At 38.5% G+C, this 24310-nt stretch overlaps 2 protein-coding genes, 1 long non-coding RNA gene and 2 other non-coding genes across 6 annotated transcripts; 2 read left to right on the forward strand and 3 right to left on the reverse strand.

Moving 5' to 3' along the window:
• Positions 1–696: 696 nt before the first annotated feature.
• Positions 697–5384, reverse strand: lyrm7 (LYR motif containing 7). Its single transcript, XM_053646194.1, has 5 exons — positions 4994–5384; positions 4232–4304; positions 2902–2972; positions 2640–2721; positions 697–2540 (listed from the first exon to the last, which is right to left on the reverse strand). The coding sequence occupies exons 1-5, from the start codon at positions 5009–5011 to the stop codon at positions 2470–2472; spliced, it is 315 nt and encodes a 104-aa protein (XP_053502169.1). The 5' UTR covers positions 5012–5384; the 3' UTR covers positions 697–2469.
• A 1450-nt stretch (positions 5385–6834) lies between these two features.
• On the forward strand, positions 6835–6907 carry trnar-ccu (transfer RNA arginine (anticodon CCU)). The gene has a single exon. It is a non-coding gene; the product is annotated as a tRNA-Arg (tRNA).
• Positions 6908–8511: 1604 nt separating this feature from the next.
• Positions 8512–22680, reverse strand: mat2al (methionine adenosyltransferase II, alpha-like). 2 transcript variants are annotated; one of them, XM_053645954.1, is made up of 9 exons: positions 22467–22675; positions 22031–22108; positions 12125–12247; positions 10773–10885; positions 10322–10465; positions 10023–10241; positions 9661–9843; positions 9097–9230; positions 8512–8973 (listed from the first exon to the last, which is right to left on the reverse strand). In XM_053645954.1, the coding sequence occupies exons 1-9, from the start codon at positions 22540–22542 to the stop codon at positions 8871–8873; spliced, it is 1173 nt and encodes a 390-aa protein (XP_053501929.1). In that variant the 5' UTR covers positions 22543–22675; the 3' UTR covers positions 8512–8870. The 2 variants fall into 2 exon arrangements, with proteins under 2 accessions (XP_053501929.1, XP_053501930.1); XM_053645955.1 differs by lacking the exon at positions 8512–8973 and having other exon boundaries at positions 9093–9230; positions 22467–22680.
• LOC128620712 (uncharacterized) lies at positions 14372–15584 on the reverse strand. The gene is made up of 3 exons (XR_008388176.1): positions 15384–15584; positions 14552–15283; positions 14372–14451 (listed from the first exon to the last, which is right to left on the reverse strand). It is a non-coding gene; the product is annotated as an uncharacterized LOC128620712 (long non-coding RNA).
• On the forward strand, positions 18040–18112 carry trnar-ccu (transfer RNA arginine (anticodon CCU)). The gene has a single exon. It is a non-coding gene; the product is annotated as a tRNA-Arg (tRNA).
• Positions 22681–24310: the final 1630 nt, after the last annotated feature.

The following is a 24310-nucleotide window of genomic DNA, read 5'->3' on the forward strand; positions in this document are numbered from 1 at the left end:
AATGCTATTGCTGTGACTTTGATATAATTCATTTATTTAAAAAGAGTATATTGTTTAAAATGAGAATTTGTAGGATTTAGCTTTAAAGAAGTATTTGTGGCAGTGGCCGAAACACCAAACACCTCACATTTCACAAAAGTGTATACGCGCTTCAGCGAGTTCGCAAAAAAAGTGTGTGAACGGATTAAAAACGTAAATACGGGCTCTTTTCTTCTTCTCCGTGATGAGCGGGTGTCAGGAACGGAAAGTTGTGCAGCGCCACCTTGTGTACCGGGGTATTTCTGCGTTTCAATAAGCGCCATCTACTGTCAGGGAGTGAATTTGCACTTAGATTCAGCTCGTCCCATGAAGTTGGTTAAACGGTCTTAGTAACACACTATGCCAAAATTGAAAGAAATTCCAGAAATGATGAGGAAGAAGGTCAGTCAGTGAAGGGTTACAAAGCTATTTCAAAGGCTCTGGGTCTCCAAAGACCCACAGTGAGAGCCATTATCTCCAAATGTAAAAAACAGTAGTGAACCTTACCAGAAGTGGCCGATCTTCCAAAATTCCTCCAAGAGCACAGCAACGACTCATCCAGCAAGTCACAAAAGAGACAAGGACAACATCAAAGGACCTACAGGCCTCTCTTGCATCAATAAAGGTCACTGCTCATGACTCTGGGCAAAAACAGAATCCATGGAAGAGTGGCGAGACGAAAACCACTGCTAACCCAGAAGAACATTAAGGCTTGTCTGAATTTTGCCAAAAGACACCTTGATGATCCTCAAACATTTTGGGAGAATGTTCTGTGGATTGATGAATCGAAAGTGGAAGACAGCGGCCCCATTACATCTGGTGTTAACCAAACACAGAATTCCACAAAGAGAACATCATACCTACTGTCAAGCATGGTGGTGGAAATGTGATGGTGTGCTTTGCTGCTTCAGGGCCTGGGCAACTTGCAGTAACTGAGGGAAACATGAATTCTGCTCTCTACCCGAAAATGTCTGGTCTTCAGTCCGTAAATTGAAACTGAAGCGCAAATGGATTATTCGACAAGACAATGATTCAAAGCATAGTCCACCTCTGAATGGCTCAGAAAAGCTAAATTAAAGTTTTTGAATGGCCTAGTCAAAGTCCTGACTTGAACCAATTAAGATACTGTGGCAGGGCCTTAAAAAGTCAGTTCATGCTCAAAAACAGTGTAGCTGAACTAAAGCAGTTCTGCAAAGAAGAGTGGGCCAAAATTCCACCACAGTAAAAGACTGATCAGTTATTGACAGCATTTGGCTGCAGTTATTGCTGCTAATAATGGCACAACCAGATTTTAAGTTTAAGGGAGCAATTAGTTTTTCACGTGGGTGATAGGTGTTGGATAACTTTTTTTTTCTTCAATAAAAATAAATAAAAACGGTATTTTTTGTTAACTCAGGTTGCCTTTGTTTTTATACAACTATTTAGTGTAAGATCTACACAAAATCAGAAGAAATCAAGATGGGGTCAAATACTTTTTCACAGAACTGTATATATATTTTCAAACTTTTGGTGAATCTCAAGTTAGATTTTCAGGCTAACTCACAAGCACTGCTTTCTGAAACAGACCATTCCAGTTTTATTCAGCATACATACAGAAGACGAGGTCATTGTTTCAGACATGAGCACTGCTGGTTTTGGAAAATCTGTTTTACACCAGGCATAAATTTCACAAAGATAAACACAACACTTAAAACTTACAAGAAGAGAAAACAAAAATATTTACAAATAGATATTAATCAGCCAGTTTGGGAGGTACACTGTCACTATATTTTCACACATTCTGTTAAATAAAAATTGTACTCCAAAAATAAAATGCTATTTGCCTCAGATGTTTGCTAACAGATTGTATTTATTCAGAAGGATAAATTATCATTTGGTGTGATATTAGATAAATCACTGTATGTAAATTCATACTGCTAAATAATGAAAAATTCATCTTAATTCGGTCTGTCAAAGATCATAGAAATCTCAAATTTCCACATTACACACAAGCTTTAAGTTGAAAAAGGAATCCTTCTACAGTCCTTCACAGAAATGGGTTTACATATCGAATGGTATGGAGATACCCAGTCTATGATATGATATAGCATATTCTGTAAATGTTTTCCTACATTTAAAAAGCATCTGAAGTGGCAATGTAGTTAACACCTCATTTTAGATTAAAACTAAGTCACACATAGAGGCATGAAAAGCAGAGCACAATTTAAAGCAATTGTTTGAGAGCAGTTTCAGAGGAGGATTTAGTCATGAAAATGATTTTTAATATTACCACAATTTAAAATAAACTTTTATCATTTCAAAAAAATTAAAAAATACAGATGCTTGTTCTTCAGGATCCATGGATGTTGTCCTCTGTGTTCTGAGAGGCATATTATTAGGCATGTGATTAAATGATTTATGGAGAAAATTATTAGTCCAGCAAAGAAGAAGGGATCTGTAAATCCATGCGCGTTACGCTTTTTTTCTTGGTGTGTCACTGTAAGGTACGTTTTCTAAAAAAAGACTCTCCCGAGGTCGCAGAACTGCACAAAACAAAACAAGACAGTTGGTTTATAAGATGTATAGTTCACAAATATCATATCACTATTGCTTAACCACAGTATTCTGCATACAGACATTACCAAGCTTATTTTCTCCAACATGCTCCGCTTGTAGGACATTTTCCCGCAGGATTGTCTCAACAGATCTGCTCATCTTAATCATCTGCAGAAAAAGATAAGGAGAGAGTCATAACTATGCCAAAATTGACATGAAAATGTTCTTACAACTGAAGTGAAACTACACGTACGACAAATATCTAAAATTAAGAAGATAATCAGTAATTATGTAAATAAATGATTCAGAGTCCATAAAGGTTGGACAAATAAACGGCATGTGCCATACCTGCTGTATATTTTCTTTTGATGTTTCATTTTTGTTTTTCTTAAATTCTTCATTGATCTTTAATCTGGCAGCTGTGGTTTGAAAAAGAAAACTAATGAAAAATACAGTAACTTCATTTCCCTTGGTAAGTAGCTATTTTATTCTTACTACTAACTAATACTAATGCTACACACTAATGCTTCAGTTTATTCTACCTATACTGGCAGTTACTAATTATTCCCCACACTCCTACCCAAGTAAGTAATTAATTCATTATTTAAAGATAATGAGTGTGGTTTTGACATAAGGCTCTGGTAAAATGGAAAACAATTTTTTTATATACGGTATCAGCTACAGTAATTATATACTGTATATCAGCTAGACAAACAAAGGCTGTACTCGAATGAAATATGGACTCAAACAGTATTTATAAATAGCAAGTAATGTAATGTACTATTAAATTGGCCATTCTTCCATCATCGATTTGCCTTTGAGCAAAAACATACTTGCAAGTTACAACCCTAGTTCCAAAAAACTTGGGATGCTGTGTAAATTGTAAATAAATGTAAATAAATATGCAAATCTCATAAACTCATTTGTTACTCACAATGGAACATAGAAAATATATCAAATGATTAAACTGAGGAAATGTACCATTTAAAGAAAAATATACAGTAATTTTGAAGTTGAAGGCTGCAAAACATCTAAAAAAAATGTTTGGACGGGGGAAACAAAAGGCTGGAAAAGTAAGTGTTACTAAAAAGAAACAGCTGGAGGAACATTTTGCAACTAATTAGGTTAATTGGCAACATGTCAGCAACATGATTGGGTATAAAAAATTTTTTTTAAAAAAAGAGTATCTTGGAGAGGCAGAGTATCTCAGATGTAAAGATGGGATGGAATCTGGATGGAAGAAAATGCTGGTCTTAAACCTGTATATACTGATGGTGATTGATGGTTTCCTTTCCAGATGTGCAAGCTGCCCATACATTTATTTACATTTTACACAGTGTCCCAACTTTTTTGGAATTGAGGTTGTAGATGAAACAAAAACAGTACTGATTAAAATTTTTATTCTTAATTTGATCTATATCGTTCCATCATGCCAAAATTGAAAAAGACTAAATTTCATAGATCACAGCAATTATGTAATGACAATGTGAGACCATTTGTGTCTTCTCCACCAGTATTGCAAAATCATGAAAACACACACTGAACTTAACATCAGCCAACATCCTGGAATGACGGATTGGAATAAACAAAGAGCAGGCAAGGAGGATCGTCTGAGGGCTTAAAGTGTTATTTATGACAAAAAGGATAAAAACTAGTGTGCTATTTAAATTTTATCTACCCGTCAAAGCCCGGTCATCATCTTTAAACACAGTCATCCGTGTTCGATGTAGAGCTTTAAACGTTCGAAGCACCTGGAAAAAAAAAAATACATATACAGTTTTAAAGAAATAATTTTATACGTGTTGCTAGCTACTAATATGACTTTTGCATAAGAAATGTCATTTTGGCATCTAGGGAGCAGCATCATAACTAGAGAGCAGTCATAACTGTTATGTCTTTATGTGTGTGATATTTGGGATATAGGTTGTTCATTTACCTGATTACATTACAGCAACATCTCAACCATTCATGTCTAAAAAGTGTTTTTACTGTCAGTGTCTGAATCTGATCCTTGTCACAAGCATTTTAAAGCCCAGTGTACCCAGTGTAACTGTGCAAATGACAAATAAACGACTCTTGACACTAGACAGGCCATCATCAACAATTCTGTCCATTCAGTGTGTGCATACACATGTAATTAATAGAAACGTGAGTACTAAACTAACATATCCAGTTCCCTGACGTATATCTCCCTTCATTATGTATTAAAAACATATTATAATGTAATATACATGCTGTTAATTTGCATTTTGCTAAAAAAAAAAAAAAAAAAAAACATCAGAAATGGTAAAAACAAGAGATACAGTCTCGAGCGTTTCCTTTTGAACACGGAACAGAGAAATTGACAAAGCCTTCATCTACATCAGGCACAATGCATTAAAACATTTAAACTATAACGATGTGATAAGTTAGATATTTTTTTAAAGACAGTGTCCCTAACCTTCAAGCGTGTACCCATCGTTCCTCTACAAAATTCTTCCTCGGGAGTGAAAAGCACGTTACTCGTTCACCATTTCAGGGCAGCAGCGCCGCCTGTTGTATCGGAGTATGTGCGCGTTCCTCTTCTTCTTCATCTTCTTTTTGTTTTAATGGCGGTTGGCAAACCAACTAAAGGTGCATTACCGCCACCTACTGGACTGGAGTGTAGGCAGTAGATTGGCAGAAAAAATAAAATAAAATGAAAAAAATGGAATAATAATAATTAGGGATGCACCGAAATGAATATCCTTGGCCGAAGCCGAAACCGAATATAATGAAAAACTTGGCCGAAAGCCGAAGGCCGAATACCGAACACGTTTTTTTCCATTTATTTTGCCATTTTTTTCACCATTGCATAAATTAAATAGTCAACATGTGCTTTTTACTATTTCGTCTTGCTTTTCAAATAAAAAAATCAATTACAAAAACTACAATTTCAAAATATTTATTTAACACTGAAATTTTTTTTTTCATTCCAGCAGGCATAGGCTACCAACAAGGCACAATATAACTTTAAATAAATAAACGAGTAAAATAAAAATATTTTGATGTGGTCATCTTTCAGCCCCCCTTGAATAGCCTATGTTAGGCCTGTAACTGACTGCTGAAAGAATGGAACACTCTGTAGCCTACAACAAAAAAGTGCATTAAAAAGTGCATTGACAAGAGTGCAAAAAATGGTTTTATCAGTTCTATATGGCTGATTATATTGGGGATATATACCGCTCGCTTCCCTGTACACCTCGCGAAGTATTATAGTAGATACTGGATTTGTCTGCCTGCCCTTAAATAAATATGTCTTTAACTGCTTCCGTACTCTACTCCCTTACGTCTCGCGACGTGACAGAAACAAAACAAACGCACAGTAAACATCCGAAGAGCACGTAATCGTGCACGCAGCTCGTGCACGTGCGCGCCCCCTCATCGAGGTCGTGACATTCGCGCGTCTCACCGTGGTTGCTAGGCTATTTGGTCGCGTCATCAAACATGTCATTGTTTGGTCAAATTTATTCGGCCTTTTCACTTATTCGGCCGAACATCGAAAGTGCTTTCTCTTGCTATTTTTGGCCGAATAATTTCGGTTGCCGAACATTCGGTGCATCCCTAATAATAATAATAATAATAATAATAATAATAATAATAATAATAATAATAATAATAATAATAATAATAATAATAATAATAATAAATAAATGAAAATTCAGAGATAAATACCTATATACTATATATTCCTACTAGACTACTAAAGTCTCTCACTTATCCCAGTATTTTTCAGACAGTTTATTAGGGGGGTATTGGAACATTAATGACTGCTAGGTATTATGAAGAAAGGGCTGGACTACTTCTCATTTCTGTTTTTTTCTCTCTCATCCGAATAAAAAGGTTGTTGTTTTTTTTACAAATAAAAATGTAAAAAAAATTCAAGCATAATAAAACAATAACCCAGAACAAAAATCAGTAGCAGATTTATATTTCTGCCTGCACATCTCTGCACTATTCCATTGATTTATAGGGTAGAGAAATGGAAGTTATCCTTCAGTGTGAATGAGAGAACGGGTGTGAAAACGTTAGGACCCCAGTGGCCTAATGCATAAGGCACTAGCCTCCTAAGTCAGGAATCATGGGTTCAAGTCCTAGAAAATGTTGTCTTTTATGCATCTTTGAAACAATTGGTAACTATTCCATTGATTTATAGGGTACATAAATGGGAGTTAGTTAGAAATAGAACTAGTTGTTTGAGGTTGGTAGCACAGCTGCATGGGTCTATGGGATAAGGTATTGATGCTTGTGGGGTACATCAGTGCCCCAGTGGCCTAATGGATAAGGCACTGGCCTCCTAAGCCAGGGATTGTGGGTTCAAGTCCCATCTGGGGTGATAGGTCAGCAGAGTTTAAGGTTAAAAGTTTGCTGCAGCATGAAGCCCTTGTGGAAATGGGAGTTATCTGTCAGTGTGAATGAGTTAAAGGGTTTGTGCAAAGGCTTTTGACTTTAGTGCTTGCATGTGGTAATGGATAAGGCACTGTCTTCCTAAGCCAGTGATTGTAGGTTTAAGTCCCATTTGGGGTGATAGGTCAGCAGAGTGTAATGTTGGATGCTTGCTGCAGCATGAAGCCCTTTCCAAAACATGTACTCCTTTACACATCTATGAAACAATTGGTAACTATTCCATTGATTTATAGGGCACATAAATGGGAGTTATCCTTCAGTGTGAAAGGGTTTGTGCAAAGGCTTTTGAATTTAGTGCTTGCATGTGGTTAGAAGACGGGCGCAGTAGAATGCCTGCAACACAAAGATGGCCAATACTTCATTGACAAAGAGTGCAAATAAGTATGACTCATGCTTCAGAATGAATGAGAGTAATGTTTTCTTTTGATTTTACTGCTTGCATGTGGTCCATCAAGTGGCATAGCCGACAGATCCTGGATTCGTGAGACCTCTCTGCTTCATGCCCCAACTGAAAGATTACCAAGAAGCCAATGGGTTACAGTGACAATGAGTCTTAATAGTATTAATGCTAGTTGTTTGAGGTTGGTAGCTGAGCTTCAGTGGCGTAATGGATAACGCACATGCCTCCTACACCAGGGAATGTGGGTGCAAGTTCAACTGTAAGTAATGGTTGCGCAGAGTGGTGCAGCGGAAGCATGCTGGGCCCATAACCCAGAGATCGATTCATCGAAACCATGCTCTGCTAAGCGTGCATTCCTTATGAATAAAACCTCAAAATGGCCAATATTATCTTGATTTAAATCATATATAAATATAAGTAGTCATTGACCATGGATGAGAGAAAAGACATATCCACATATTTTTGAATGTAGCGCATGCATTCTATTACCAAAGTGGTGCAGCAGAAGCATGCTCGTCCCATAACCCAGAGGTTGATGTACCTAAACCATCCTCTGTTAAGACCATGCTCCATGCCTCTAACACAAAGATGGCCACTATTTCATTGACAACAGCGTTGTCTGCGCAAGTGATGAGTTTGGCTCACCACATAACATCGCTCCTCAGAAAGGGACCTGAGTGACTATAGAAGTGGCTATAGAACAGAAAGCACCAATAAAAGTTGGTGAAGCTGAGGAGCCAAAGCAGGTCCTTGATAGTCCAGGGCATTGGCCAGTTAATTATCAGCCATCATCACTGGTTTGGAGGTTTTCTGCATATCCAGCAGGAAAGCATTGATTACAAGACTGATTGTAAAAACAGATTGTGCAGCACTTCATGCATCTACAAAAATAATGGATTTTCTTATTTAGAATGCATTTCAACATCAGACAAGAAGCTGTGATGTAATCCAGTCTTTTTTTAAATCTTTGGTGGCATTCAGTGCTGTAGTGTGGAAGTGAAAGAAAAGCTCATGAAAACACTGGAACTCTTAAAGGGTAATGTAAAACCTGAGTTAAGTTACATGACACAAAACGGCAAAGTGTTTATCCTTGTGTGAACTGGACAACTGGACAATTACACAGAAAACTGTAATTCAATTTTCAAAACAAATTTATTTATTTTTTAGGAAACGCAGATTATAAAATATTTGTTTTCTTAAAAATCTGGTAAAATAATTCTGTGCCATTTCAGTATATTGTATGATTACATACTGTATGAGTAGTACATAATTTACATTAGATTCAAGCAATACAGCAAGCAGTTTAATCTGTCATCTGGTTTAGCAATTTCTCTTTTTACTCTAAAATCAGCTTGACAACAGTGTGAATTAAGAAACAATCATCAAAATGGATGTGAAATGTAGAGAAAGAAGGTTCCCTTCCTCAGTGTAAACCATTTCAATTGAAAACAGCAAGCCACAAGGAATTATTTTCTTGGTTATAACTAAAACACTAAAACACCATTTTTTTTGCCTTCTCCCAGGGAAATTCCTCTCTTCCAAAATGTCCAAAGCTGGCAGTTTTCTGAAAAATTGGTTTCTTCAGACCAAGCTGTCTGTAAAAGAATGAGGAATGACGAGAACATAATAATAACATCAGTACAGAAAACCATCCGTAGGAGAATGTTACCCTGTACCATTTTAAAGTCTGCACTTAATTTTGTCTTATTTCTACTTACTTGACAATTACCCCTGGTCTCAAGTCAAAATTCTTCTGAACAATTTCCAAAAGCTCATCTTCATCTCTGATGGATGTCCCATAATGGAAAATTGAGATTGACAAAGGATGGCTTATACCAATGGCATATGAGATCTATAAACAAAAAGAATTTGTGTTCAGAGCAGCTGTCATAAAATAATTTTTTAACCAAATGAAAAAAAATTTTCATTACCTCTCCTTACTTATTAATGACTAGTAAGTAAACTAGTATCTGATGAGCTACTTTATACTGGCTAGTAGACCAGTGAGAACTTGTTTTCCAAATGAAGACTTTAAATACTGTCCTTTTTTTAATTGAAGAAACTGCTGTTACTTTTTGGACATTATGAATATAAGGTATCAAATATTTTATACCCTTTCTTTCAATTATTTTATATACTTGCTTTCACACACCTATTTTAATGTTTACTTAATAATGCCTATCTTAAAACCCAACTACATACATTATCTGTCAGAAACTGCTTTTTGTAAAATTTAAGCAGAATCACGGTCAGACAAACTAGAGCATAGTGGCCTTCCTTACCTGTACCAGTGCCCTTCTGCATAGCTTGGCTTTTACAAGTGATTTGGCCACCCAGCGGGCAGCATAAGCTCCAGAACGATCCACTTTGCTGCAATCCTTCCCAGAGAAGGCACCACCACCATGACCACCCCAGCCACCATATGTGTCGACAATGATCTTTCTGCCTGTAAGACCTGCATCTCCCTGATTATTAAATCAAATTATCAGACACAAGAATGTCAGGTCATATGAGCACATCATATATCAAACTTCTTAAGCAGCTATGTAACTCAATTGAGATTCTTGCTACAAACTCATAAATCTCAAGAAGCTTACACTGAAAGCTTAAAACTGATGTTCTAGCAATGAAAAATTTTACTCGCCTGTGGGCCACCCATTAGGAATTTTCCACTTGGCAGTAGGTGATATATAGTTCTTTCATCTATGTAATTGGCTGGAATAACTGCTTTGACCACTTTTTCCATCAGATTCAGTCGGATTTCAGCTAATGTAATGTCGGGTTTATGCTGCACTGAGATGACCACTGTGTGAACTCGAATTGGCTCCATGGCTCCGTTGTTATCACGGTATTCCACTGTAACCTGTCATGATCACATCACATTATTTTAAATCCACTGATGTTATTCTACTATAATGTAAAGTCTTCTTCCATTCATTTTACCTGCGATTTACAGTCAGGTAGTATCCAGGAACACTCTCCATTCCGTGACAGCTCTTTCATCTTATAATTGAGCTTATGAGCCAAGAGGATGGTCAACGGCATGCATTCCTCTGTCTCATCTGTTGCATAGCCAAACATTAAACCCTGTAATAATAATAATAATAATAATAATAAAGACCAATTTGATAAAATATTTGTTAAAAAAATTATTATAATAATTTAAAAAACAAATAATAATTTAAAAGATATGAGAACTCAGCAATACTAAAAGGGGAATTAATTATATAAGCAAACACTAATAACTGAAAGCTATAAACTGGTATTTTGTCTATGTGAATGAGTGAATTTGATCTGTATGATTTCTGATGATGATTGTATGATGATGTACACTTGAAATACACATAAAAACCATGTAAAATTGTAAACTCTAATTGCATAGAGTAAATCTAACCTGATCACCAGCACCAATGTCCTCCTCATCACGACCTTCAAACACACAGTCACTAATCTCAGCACACTGTTGCTCCAAGGCCACAAGCACATTGCAGGTCTTGTAGTCAAAACCTAGTGAGAGAGTAATCAGCGTGCTTGTTTCTGTGCCATCAGTTATTTCATATCACTTTGTCCATTTCAGTAACCACTTTATCCTGGTCAGTGTCAGAGTGAATCGTGGGAATATCGGACGTGAGGTGGGAATATACCCAAAGTGGGATTCCAGTACATCACAGAGCACCACGCGCACACATTCACACCTTCATTCACACCTAGGGACATTTTAGTGTTATCTATTCTATTTACTGTCATGTTCTTGGGTGCAAGGTTATCATTAAAACTATGACTAAAACTAAAAATATCAGTGAAAAAAACATGTTTTTGAAATAAAAATAAAATAAATAAACTGAAATAAAAATAAAAATGTCAGTTTCCAAATAAACGAAAACTAAACTGCAACTACAACATCCACCTGCAATACAAACAAAAACTAAACAGAATTCCATTTCTAAATAGAATAACATTATTGGCGTTCAAAATTGATTGTTAGTTTGTAGTAATAAATCAGATAAAAATAGCCCCTCTCCATTGGACAAGTTGGAATCGCCCAACTATTGCCTTGCAACACACCGCTTGACTACTGCCATAACAGGTAGCTTTGAAGATGAAGAGAAGCACTGCCCAGCAGACTATTTTGCATTGCTGGTCAGAGACGGACAGTAAAAAAATGTAAACGTTCTCAGAAGGAGGTAGGATAATATGGTGTAATATAGCTAACAACACTCCAAATATATTGTAGCTAGCTAGCTATAATAAGTTAGCGGAAAACTGCTGAAACTGAAAATTATGTAATGACGCTGCAGATATAACAAAGTTGATTTTTTTTTTCAATTTCATAGGTAGGAAAAGACAGCCCAATTTTTTTTAGCATGATTACCATGATATTAATAACTAAAATGATACTAAAACTAAATACAAACCAAAAATTTTCGAAAGATAAAAATGAAAGCAAAACTATTTATTTTTTAACTGAAATGAAACTGCTATTGAAAACAAAAAAATAAACTAAAATAAAAATTAGCAATATTTTAAAAAAACTATAATAACCCTGCTTGGGAGGTGAGAGAAAACTGAAGAACTAGGAGGAAATCCATGCATACAAAGGGAGAACATGCTAAGGATTAAAATAGGGATGATGGAGCTGTGAGATGTGATTACCATCTGCTTTCATAACAGGATCATGTAATGAACATAAAAACATAGGTGTTTCATTGCCTTTTCCACTGGTTTGTCAAAAAAAAATCATCTTACCTTTGGATGAGTCATCATATCCAATATTCTTCACAGTGTCTCTGACCACTTTCTGAAGATCAACTACTGCCTTTGAAGTTACCTCTCCACAGAGCAGGATCATACCCGTCTTAGCCACACATTCTGTTTTGAAAAAACGTTAAATTGTTTCCCCTTAATTGAAGCACACTTAAGCAATAGCAATTGAAACACAAAGAAATAATAATCTTTGACTGAAGCCTAATCATAATATCCTAATATTGCATACTGTACAAATAGGGTGTCCCAAAAGTCTCCATACATAGGGACAATTAACACTTTTTAGCAAAATGTAACTTTATTTACAAAACATCTTCTACATCAGGGGTCTCAAACTCAAATTGCCCTTGGGCCACTTTTGGTACTGTCATCTCATAGGTGGGCCGCAAGAGCATTAAAGTACTCCAAGAAAGTGCAATATTCTCAAAATGTACTTTTTAAAGTTACAATTACCAACATATTTTATTAAACAAATTTAGTAGTCATAAACATAACCATAACAATAACTTGGTAACAATTTCAACATAAATGTAATAGTTCACACACCCACACACACACAAATTTTTGTTTTGTTTTAATTCTTGCCAGACACCTGACAGTCCTTCTCACACAATTGAGATACATTTGCCCTGATGGGAGGTTGTAGTTGAAACCCTAAGTACAGCTTCAAGACGGGCATCAGTAATCCTGGACCTGTACTTGCATTTATTAAAATTCATTGTTGAGAAAAGTTTTTCACACAGATAGTGTTTTTCACACAGATAAAGTGGCATAGCCGACAGATCCTGGATTCGTGAGACCTCTCTGCTTCATGCTCCAACTGAAAGATTACAAAGAAGCCAATGGGTTACAGTGACGATGAGTATTAATAGTATTGATACTAGTTGTTTGAGGTTGGTAGTACAGCTGCAGGGGTCTATTGGATAATGCACATGCCTCCTACACCAGGGAATGTGGGTTCATGTTCAAGTGTAAGCAGCAGTTGAGCAGAGTGGCGCAGCGGAAGCGTGCTGAGCCCATAACCCAGCGGTCGATGGATCGAAACCATCCTCTGCTAAGAATGGATTTCTTATGAATAAAACACAAAAATGGCCAATGTTATCTTGATTTAAATCATAAATAAATTTAAGTAGTCATTCACCATGGATGAGAGAAAAAACATGTCCAATTCTTCTTGAATGTAGAGCATGGAGTAGCAGACAGATGCTGGCTTTATAACCCAGAGGTTAAGACCTGTCCGAATCAGGCCCCCAACAGAAAGATGGACAAGATGCCTGTTGTTTCTATTGAAGATGAGTATTAGCGCTATCAAAGCTACTCATTTGAGGTCAAGGCCTTGGTCCCCGTTGCCTAATGGATGAGGCACTGGCCTCTTAAGCCAGTGATTGTGTGTCATCGTGAATGAGAGCATGGCTTTGTCCAAAGGCTTTTGAATTTAGTGCTTGCATGTGGTTAGAAGACGGGCACAGTAGAATGCCTGCAACACAAAGATGGCCAATACTTCATTGACTGAGAGCGCAAATAAGTATGACTCATGCTTCAGAATGAATGAGAGTAATGTTTTCTTTTGATTTTACTGTTTGCATGTGGTCCATCAAGTGGCATAGCCGACAGATCCTGGATTCGTGAGACCTCTCTGCTTCATGCCCCAACTGAAAGATTACAAAGAAGCCAATGGGTTACAGTGACGATGAGTATTAATAGTATTGATACTAATTGTTTGAGGTTGGTAGCACAGCTGCAGGGGTCTATTGGATAATGCACATGCCTCCTACACCAGGGAATGTGGGTTCATGTTCAAGTATAAGCAGCAGTTGAGCAGAGTGGCGCAGCGGAAGCGTGCTGGGCCCATAACCCAGAGGTCGATGGATCGAAACCATCCTCTGCTAAGAATGGATTTCTTATGAATAAAACACAAAAATGGCCAATGTTACCTTGATTTAAATCATAAATAAATTTAAGTAGTCATTCACCATGGATGAGAGAAAAGACATGTCCAATTCTTCTTGAATGTAGAGCATGGAGTAGCAGACAGATGCTGGCTTTATAACCCAGAGGTTAAGACCTGTCCGAATCAGGCCCCCAACAGAAAGATGGACAAGATGCCTGTTGTTTCTATTGAAGATGAGTATTAGCGCTATCAAAGCTACTCATTTGAGGTCAAGGCCTTGGTCCCCGTTGCCTAATGGATGAGGCACTGGCCTCTTAAGCCAGTGATTGTGTGTCATCGTGAATGAGAGCATGGCTTTGTCCAAAGGCTTTTGAATTTAGTGCTTGCATGTGGTTAGAAGACGGGCACAGTAGAATGCCTGCAACACAAAGATGGCCAATACTTCATTGACTGAGAGCGCAAATAAGTATGACTCATGCTTCAGAATGAATGAGAGTAATGTTTTCTTTTGATTTTACTGTTTGCATGTGGTCCATCAAGTGGCATAGCCGACAGATCCTGGATTCGTGAGACCTCTCTGCTTCATGCCCCAACTGAAAGATTACAAAGAAGCCAATGGGTTACAGTGACGATGAGTATTAATAGTATTGATACTAATTGTTTGAGGTTGGTAGCACAGCTGCAGGGGTCTATTGGATAATGCACATGCCTCCTACACCAGGGAATGTGGGTTCATATTCCACTGGAAGTGACAGTTGAGCAGAGTGGCGCAGCGGAAGCGTGCTGGGCCCATAACCCAGAGGTCGATGGATCGAAACCATCCTCTGCTAAGAATGGATTTCTTATGAATAAAACACAAAAATGGCCAATGTTACCTTGATTTAAATCATAAATAAATTTAAGTAGTCATTCACCATGGATGAGAGAAAAGACATGTCCAATTCTTCTTGAATGTAGAGCATGGAGTAGCAGACAGATGCTGGCTTTATAACCCAGAGGTTAAGACCTGTCCGAATCAGGCCCCCAACAGAAAGATGGACAAGATGCCTGTTGTTTCTATTGAAGATGAGTATTAGCGCTATCAAAGCTACTCATTTGAGGTCAAGGCCTTGGTCCCCGTTGCCTAATGGATGAGGCACTGGCCTCTTAAGCCAGTGATTGTGTGTCATCGTGAATGAGAGCATGGCTTTGTCCAAAGGCTTTTGAATTTAGTGCTTGCATGTGGTTAGAAGACGGGCACAGTAGAATGCCTGCAACACAAAGATGGCCAATACTTCATTGACTGAGAGCGCAAATAAGTATGACTCATGCTTCAGAATGAATGAGAGTAATGTTTTCTTTTGATTTTACTGTTTGCATGTGGTCCATCAAGTGGCATAGCCGACAGATCCTGGATTCGTGAGACCTCTCTGCTTCATGCCCCAACTGAAAGATTACAAAGAAGCCAATGGGTTACAGTGACGATGAGTATTAATAGTATTGATACTAATTGTTTGAGGTTGGTAGCACAGCTGCAGGGGTCTATTGGATAATGCACATGCCTCCTACACCAGGGAATGTGGGTTCATATTCCACTTGAAGTGACAGTTGAGCAGAGTGGCGCAGCGGAAGCGTGCTGGGCCCATAACCCAGAGGTCGATGGATCGAAACCATCCTCTGCTAAGAATGGATTTCTTATGAATAAAACACAAAAATGGCCAATGTTACCTTGATTTAAATCATAAATAAATTTAAGTAGTCATTCACCATGGATGAGAGAAAAGACATGTCCAATTCTTCTTGAATGTAGAGCATGGAGTAGCAGACAGATGCTGGCTTTATAACCCAGAGGTTAAGACCTGTCCGAATCAGGCCCCCAACAGAAAGATGGACAAGATGCCTGTTGTTTCTATTGAAGATGAGTATTAGCGCTATCAAAGCTACTCATTTGAGGTCAAGGCCTTGGTCCCCGTTGCCTAATGGATGAGGCACTGGCCTCTTAAGCCAGTGATTGTGTGTCATCGTGAATGAGAGCATGGCTTTGTCCAAAGGCTTTTGAATTTAGTGCTTGCATGTGGTTAGAAGACGGGCACAGTAGAATGCCTGCAACACAAAGATGGCCAATACTTCATTGACTGAGAGCGCAAATAAGTATGACTCATGCTTCAGAATGAATGAGAGTAATGTTTTCTTTTGATTTTACTGTTTGCATGTGGTCCATCAAGTGGCATAGCCGACAGATCCTGGATTCGTGAGACCTCTCTGCTTCATGCCCCAACTGAAAGATTACAAAGAAGCCAATGGGTTACAGTGACGATGAGTATTAATAGTATTGATACTAATTGTTTGAGGTTGGTAGCACAGCTGCAGGGGTCTATTGGATAATGCACATGCCTCCTACACCAGGGAATGTGGGTTCATATTCCACTTGAAGTGACAGTTGAGCAGAGTGGCGCAGCGGAAGCGTGCTGGGCCCATAACCCAGAGGTCGATGGATCGAAACCATCCTCTGCTAAGAATGGATTTCTTATGAATAAAACACAAAAATGGCCAATGTTATCTTGATTTAAATCATAAATAAATTTAAGTAGTCATTCACCATGGATGAAAGAAAAAACATGTCCAATTCTTCTTGAATGTAGAGCATGGAGTAGCAGACAGATGCTGGCTTTATAACCCAGAGGTTAAGACCTGTCCGAATCAGGCCCCCAACAGAAAGATGGACAAGATGCCTGTTGTTTCTATTGAAGATGAGTATTAGCGCTATCAAAGCTACTCATTTGAGGTCAAGGCCTTGGTCCCCGTTGCCTAATGGATGAGGCACTGGCCTCTTAAGCCAGTGATTGTGTGTCATCGTGAATGAGAGCATGGCTTTGTCCAAAGGCTTTTGAATTTAGTGCTTGCATGTGGTTAGAAGACGGGCACAGTAGAATGCCTGCAACACAAAGATGGCCAATACTTCATTGACTGAGAGCGCAAATAAGTATGACTCATGCTTCAGAATGAATGAGAGTAATGTTTTCTTTTGATTTTACTGTTTGCATGTGGTCCATCAAGTGGCATAGCCGACAGATCCTGGATTCGTGAGACCTCTCTGCTTCATGCCCCAACTGAAAGATTACAAAGAAGCCAATGGGTTACAGTGACGATGAGTATTAATAGTATTGATACTAATTGTTTGAGGTTGGTAGCACAGCTGCAGGGGTCTATTGGATAATGCACATGCCTCCTACACCAGGGAATGTGGGTTCATATTCCACTTGAAGTGACAGTTGAGCAGAGTGGCGCAGCGGAAGCGTGCTGGGCCCATAACCCAGAGGTCGATGGATCGAAACCATCCTCTGCTAAGAATGGATTTCTTATGAACAAAACACAAAAATGGCCAATGTTATCTTGATTTAAATCATAAATAAATTTAAGTAGTCATTCACCATGGATGAGAGAAAAGACATGTCCAATTCTTCTTGAATGTAGAGCATGGAGTAGCAGACAGATGCTGGCTTTATAACCCAGAGGTTAAGACCTGTGCGAATCAGGCCCCCAACAGAAAGATGGACAAGATGCCGGTTGTTTCTATTGAAGATGAGTATTAGTGCTATCAAAGCTACTCATTTGAGGTCAAGGCCTTGGTCCCCATTGCCTAATGGATGAGGCACTGGCCTCTTAAACCAGTGATTGTGCGTCACTGTGAATGAGAGCATGGCTTTGTCCAAAGGCTTTTGAATTTAGTGCTTGCATGTGGTTAGCAGACGAGCACAGTAGAATGCCTGTAACACAAAGATGGCCAATACTTCATTGACTGAGAGCGCAAATAAGTATGACTCATGCTTCAGAATGAATGAGAGTAATGTTTTCTTTTGATTTTACTGTTTGCATGTGGTCCATCAAGTGGCATAGCCGACAGATCCTGGATTCGTGAGACCTCTCTGTTTCATGCGCCAACTGAAAGATTACCAAGAAACCAATTTGTTACAGTGACGATGAGTATTAATGGTATTGATGCTAGTTGCTTATGGTGTATATCAGTGCCCCAGTGGCCTAATGGATAAGGCACTGGCCTCCTAAGCCAGGGATTGTGGGTTCAAGTCCCATCTGGGGTGATAGGTCAGCAGAGTTTAAGGTTAAAAGTTTGCCGCAGCATGAAGCCCCTTCCAAAACAGAAATGGGAGTTATCTGTCAGTGTGAATGAGTTAAAGGGTTTGGGCAAAGGCTTTTGAATTTAGTACAGTTTCAAGAAGGGCATCAGTAATCATGGACCTGTACTTGCATTTATTAAAGTTCATTGTTGAGAAAAGTTTTTCACACAGATATGTGCTTCCAAAAAGGCACATTAACCGACTGAACATTTTTAACAGTTCTGGGAAGGATGGAGGTAAGTCTCTCAGAAATTATCCAATGAGATCTGCTTTTCCCTGCGCCTCCCTGAATTTAGTTTTTAGTTCACTGTTACACTGCAAGTCAATAAGTTCCATTTGCAACACACTTGGGACACTCTCCACATCAACTGAGAAGGGGTCTGCAAACAGCTGGAAAGTGTCACGCTGTGCCTTGAAATCAACAAAGCACTCATCAAATTCCTGCAGTAGGTTGTCAATAGCAGATGTATATTTATCACCTCTGAATCATGTGCCCTCCTCCACAAGAGATCTGCATGATGGGAAATGGCTAAGGTGTTTTGCAGAAAGCTGACATTTCCACAATCTCAGTTTTATGGAGAAGGCTTTCACGTTTTCATAAGCTGCAGTGATGAGCTGATCAGGGCCCTGGAGCTTCAGGTTAAGGATGTTTAGCTCATCTGTTATGTCCACTAGGAAGGCAAGAGCCAGCGCACTTCAGTAAAGTAAAGTACATCACCATATGCTGATTCAATTTCTTGCAAAAAGGCCCTGAACTGGCGGTGCTGCAAACACCTGGATCAGATGTAATTAATACATTTCAGGACAACAGACATGACATGTTCATATTTCAGGCACTTGCTGCACAGTGCCTGTTGGTGTATAATGCAGTGCAAAACAACTGCTGGACCTGCTTTTTCCTCTTCTAATTTTCTTTGTACCAGCGCAACCTGTCCGTTTTTTCTGCCTGTCATAGATGGGGCTCCGTCAGTTGTAATGCCCACCAGTCGGCTCCATGGTAAACGAGCACACTCAAACGCGTCACACAGCTCCTGAAAAATATCTTTGGATGTGGTGCGGCCGTGCATTGGACACAAACTTAGCAACTCTTCTGTCACTTTGAACTTCTCATTAATACCCCTTATGAAAATTGCGAGCTGAGCATTGTCAGTTTTATCTATGCTTTCATCAAGCGCCACAGAGTATGCAATGAAAGCTTTAACTTTATCACGCAACTGATCATAAATGTCACTTGATAACTTGCTGATCTGCTCCGCCACCGTGTTAGCCCATAGCGCTATATTGTTGAACAAAAAATACTTTGCTGAGATATAAATCCTCCCTGTAGCTGCATGGCTCGTGTTGTCCTCTCATCTCCCTCATACTTCTTGTACTGCTCTCCGTGTTTAGTCCAATAATGATGCTTGATATTATATTCCTTTAAAACTGCAACTTTTTCATTGCATATCAGGCAGGTAGCATTTCTATTAAACTCCACAAAAAATACTGGGTAGTCCAACTTTCTTGAAACAGTCTGTGTTCATCATACACCTTACGTTTTGATTTTGACAGCGACATCTTTGTTCTTGCACCTTGCGCGCATTTTGGCCAACTTTGACCTTTGCCATAACAAACAAAATGCATTTTAAAAAAACAGAATTGTGTTTTTATTTGAATTATTTCAAAAGGATAGCTTGAATTGGCATGAAACCGCTATAATATAGCATTAGATTTGGCGGGCCAGATTATATATATATATATATTTTATTTTTTTTTACATCCCATCACGGGCCGGACTGAGGGGGAAGGCAAGCCTGAAGTGGCCTGCGGGCCAGGAGTTTGAGACCCCTGACATGATGGAGTCATCTTTCCCATCTTCAGCTTCCAGTTTGGCAACAGTGTCATGTGTGATGTGCTTGCCATTTTCCTGTTAAAGTCCATCGCAGCCTTGCTACAACTTCCTGATACAGCTATGAGAACGATTTCAAAACATTCTTCTTTTGTCAAAGACATTCTTAAAGGCTATCTGAAAAAATATTTAATATAAAGTAAGATAATAAAAAAGATATTTTGCTGTAATATTACATATGCATATAATATAAACTAAAAAGTGTTCATTTTCCTTACAGTATGTTTGGAGACTTTTGGAATACCCTGTACATATACATCAATCAGCCATAACATTAAAACCACCTGCCTAATATTGTATAGATCCCCCTTGTTCCACCAAAACAGCTCTGACCCATCGAGGCATGGACTCCACAAGACTGCTGAAGGTGTGCTGTGGTATCCGGCATCAAGATGTTAGCAGCAGATCCTTTAAGTCCTGTATGTTATGAGGTGGGGCCTGTATGGTTCGGACTTGTTTGTCCAGCACATCCCACAAATGCATGATCGGATTGAGCTCTGGGGAATTTGGAGGCCATATTGACACCTTGAACACTTTATCATGTTCTTCAAACCATTCCTGAGCAATTTTTGCAGTGTGGCAGAGCGCATTATCCTGCTGAAAGAGGCCACTGCCATTTTTTATGAGAAAGGCCAATGGAGAATGGCCAGCTTGGTATGAGCTAACAGAAAAGCTTCATCAACTCAAATAACCACTCTGTATAATTGTGGTGAACAGAAAAGTATCTAAGATAGCACAACAAGTCAAACCTCTAGGTAGATGGGCTACAACAGCAGAAGACCATATAGGGTTCCACTTCTGTCAGTCAAGAAAGCTGAGACTGTGGTAGACACAGGCTCATCAAGACTGGAAAAATGTAGCCTGGTCTGATGAATATCGATTTCTGCTGAAGCACACAGATGTTAAGGTCAGAATTTGGCACCTACAGCATAACCCAACCTGCCTTGTGTCAACATTCCAGGCTGGTGGATGTGGTGTAATGCTGTGGGGAATGTTTTCTTGGCACACTTTAGGTCCCTTCATACCAATCAATCATCGCTTGAATGCCACAGCCTGTTTGAGTATTGTTGCTGACCATGTGCATCGCTTCATGGGCACAATTTACGCATCTTCTAATGGCTACTTCCAGCATGATAATGCACCATGTCACAAGGCAAAAATCATCTCAACCTGTTTTCATTCAGATGACAATGAGTTCAATGTTGTTCAGTGGCCTTCCCAGTCACCGGTTCTGAATCCAATAGAACACCTTCGGGATGTGGTAGAACAGGAGATTTGCAGAAGGAAAGTGCATATGCATCATGTCAGCATGGACTGGAATCTCAAAGGAACATTTCCAACATCTTATGGAATCCATGCCATGAAATAACTGAGACTGTTTTGAGAGCAAATGGAGGCCCTACCCAGTATTAGTATGTCATTTCTAATATAGTGCTCAGCGAGTGTATATATACATACAGTACTGTGCAAAATTCTTAGACACCCTATTTTTTTTGTACAAACTTTGTTATAGATTTTTATTTGATGACTTCTACATCATCGACTCAGTATAAAAAAACATGTTAGATTTCCAAACATTAGTTTCCAGCACAAAATGAAATGTTTGAAAAAAAAAGAAAAAGGTTTCTATGTCAGTAAACAAATCAGCATGTTATGTAAGAGACCACTTTTCAGACAAAAAACGTAATGAAAGCTATTGGCTTTTGCTGTAAAAATAATAAGAATGTGCGAAAGTCAAAGTCTCCAGAAGAACTGTGGCTGGTTCTACAAGATGCTCAGTAAAACTCATATCACCAGCTAATTTCTTTATAAAACTGCACGAATTGTACCTAAGACTACTACTAATTTATTTATAATTAAAACATTTAATTTCATTATCTTTGAAGGCATCTTTGCTGTACAGCATTGCTCTGCATGTGCCTAAGACTGCACAGTACTGTAGTATAATTAGAAAACTCATGTTGACGGAATAGAAGAATATTCAAAGTTCATACCACATGCAACTCTGGAGTCAGGGTCTTGGGAAAGATAGGCGTCCAAAACAGCATCACTTATTTGATCACACATTTTATCTGTGGGTGAAACAGATGACACCTTTCTCAGTATGACGGCTTCTTTTATTAGTGTTATATAATCGAGGGCTAACTATTAATCTGAGGGCTAAGGCAAGTGATTTCGTAATAATTATGGCAAAGTTTATTAGTTCAAAAGGATGACATGTCTGGACATGTCCGGACATGTGGATGGGTAAATATGGGTTTTATTAGAACTTCTATAATTTCAAGAAAGACTGCAGTTAATAAATTCATCATTAGTAATTAACTTACTATATAGTCAGGAAATGACGCTTTGATTATTCTTGTACCTTACAATAGCCTGTATAGCTGATTCAATTTCTGCTTTATCCATATGACAAAAACAAAATCTTACCAGAGTGACCTTCACCGACAGATTCCGATGTAAAGAGGAAAGTTTTTCCTGGTTTGCTGTACCCGGTATTATTCATTATGAATGTAGCGGACACCACAAATCAGCTTCCAGTGTTTCTTAGCTGCAAGAAAACAAGTAATAGCACTGTCACTGAACAGAAAGTCGCAAGTACCCCAGCGTGCAGACTGGACGATGGGGCTGGGCGACACGTGTCGCCCCACCCACCTCACCGTTTAATGGTGTATGACAGAGGTTCTGAACCTTTTGCAACCTTTGCCCCCCAAGCCTTCCCTATCATGTGGCACCCCCCTCCCCATATTGGAGGGGACCAGGTATAATGATTATCTATTCTATATAAAATCTATCTATCTATCTATCTATCTATCTATCTATCCCTAATCTATAATCTGTTTTGATAGATAGATAGATAGATAGATTTTTTTTGCCTTTGTGTTTGTTTTTTTGTTTTTTTGTTTTTTAAACTTTTTTAATTACTTTTCATAACTTATGATTTTTAAAATAACTTTTATAAAAGTATATAACAGACAGGTATGGAACATGAATGATATAAAATGTTTCTGAACACTATACTTTGAACAAGAGAACTAGGCTGTAATAACGTACTATTTAACATGTTGCATTACATTCGTCTTGCGTTCTAAAAAAAAAAACATTCGCATGTGAATGATGTAAATTGGGATGAAGGGCGCATTTCGTTATCCATGACATTGTTAAATCTCCGGCTCTCAGACTCTCACTGAACAGAGCAGACGCAGAGAGAGGTGTGAGTGCAGCGGGAAAACGTTGGCAGTTGGCAACACTGGTCTGCACTGACAGCTAGATAAAAGAAAGGCTAAGCTCCGCCTCTCCCCAGCAAAAAGAAAATACAGAGGGAGGGAAAACACATATTTTTCATTTACGCTCATTCTATTTGAAAAGCAACAAAATACACCGAGTGCCCAAATTATGTTCTGTCTGTTTTTTTTCTTGAAAAAATTCGCGCCCCACTTCGGATCTCTCCGCGCCCCCCTGGTTGAGAACCAGTGGTTCATGATAAAGCTGAGTTTATGCCCCGCCCCATCGTCCACACTGCACTCTGGGGTTACTCGAAAGTCGTGACTCTAGTCGCTCTGGTGGGCGTGGTTTATTCTGGACTTGAGATACCGAACCCGTCCGTGAATTTTGCCTAATAAAAAAAATAAAATAAATAAAACCCTACATATAGAACTCCAAAGGCTTCTTTGGTTTTTCCTTAGGCGAAATAAAATGTGCTATAAAAAACCCTATCACTGAAAATTTTATTCAGTCGTTCGTTAAATATGACAAAAACAAATTTGTGATTTTTACACTAAAAATCTAACTACCAGAATTGCTTAATCGATTTAAGTTCTGTACTAAATTATGTGGCTAAAACCCAAAGTGTATTTTATTTATTTCACTTTATTGGGTTACATGTAGTATTATTTTGCAAGTGCTAGCAAAACTAGAAGAAAAAAAAAAGAAAGAAGTAATGTTCACCTGAACCGATTGCATACTAATGTGGGGCGTGGTTTTGGCATCGATTTGCATATGCATTCACAGAATTTTAAACTGATTTAATTTTGAGAGGTGTGGATGGGTTGTTTTCAATACTTCGTGTATTATGTTGCCTTTAAGCGCCTACCGCTATTATATTATGAAGCTATTTTTGGTTCACCCACTTTGTGTTTCTCAGTCAGGTGTAGTTAAGTAGCTATGTGAAGTTGGAGAATGCACGGTGGCTTAGTGGTTAGCATGTTTGCATCACAGCTCCAAAGTTGGGGGTCGAGTACCACTGTGGCCCTGTGTGTGTGTGGAGTTTACAT

This window comes from Ictalurus furcatus, chromosome 16 (genome assembly GCF_023375685.1).
Source record: "Ictalurus furcatus strain D&B chromosome 16, Billie_1.0, whole genome shotgun sequence".
NCBI classification, from domain to species: domain Eukaryota; kingdom Metazoa; phylum Chordata; class Actinopteri; order Siluriformes; family Ictaluridae; genus Ictalurus; species Ictalurus furcatus.

Coding starts and splice junctions, on each gene's coding strand:
- lyrm7 (XM_053646194.1), bottom strand. Junction 2,973..4,231: donor TGATGACCGGGCTTTGACGG/GTAGATAAAATT, acceptor TTCAAACCACAG/CTGCCAGATTAAAGATCAAT. Junction 2,541..2,639: donor TGTTGGAGAAAATAAGCTTG/GTAATGTCTGTA, acceptor TGTTTTGTGCAG/TTCTGCGACCTCGGGAGAGT.
- mat2al (XM_053645954.1), bottom strand. CDS start 22,542: ATGAATAATACCGGGTACAGCAAACCAGGAAAAACTTTCCTCTTTACA. Junction 10,466..10,772: donor ACATTGGTGCTGGTGATCAG/GTTAGATTTACT, acceptor TTATTATTACAG/GGTTTAATGTTTGGCTATGC. Junction 8,974..9,096: donor AGACCAGGGGTAATTGTCAA/GTAAGTAGAAAT, acceptor ATTCTTTTACAG/ACAGCTTGGTCTGAAGAAAC.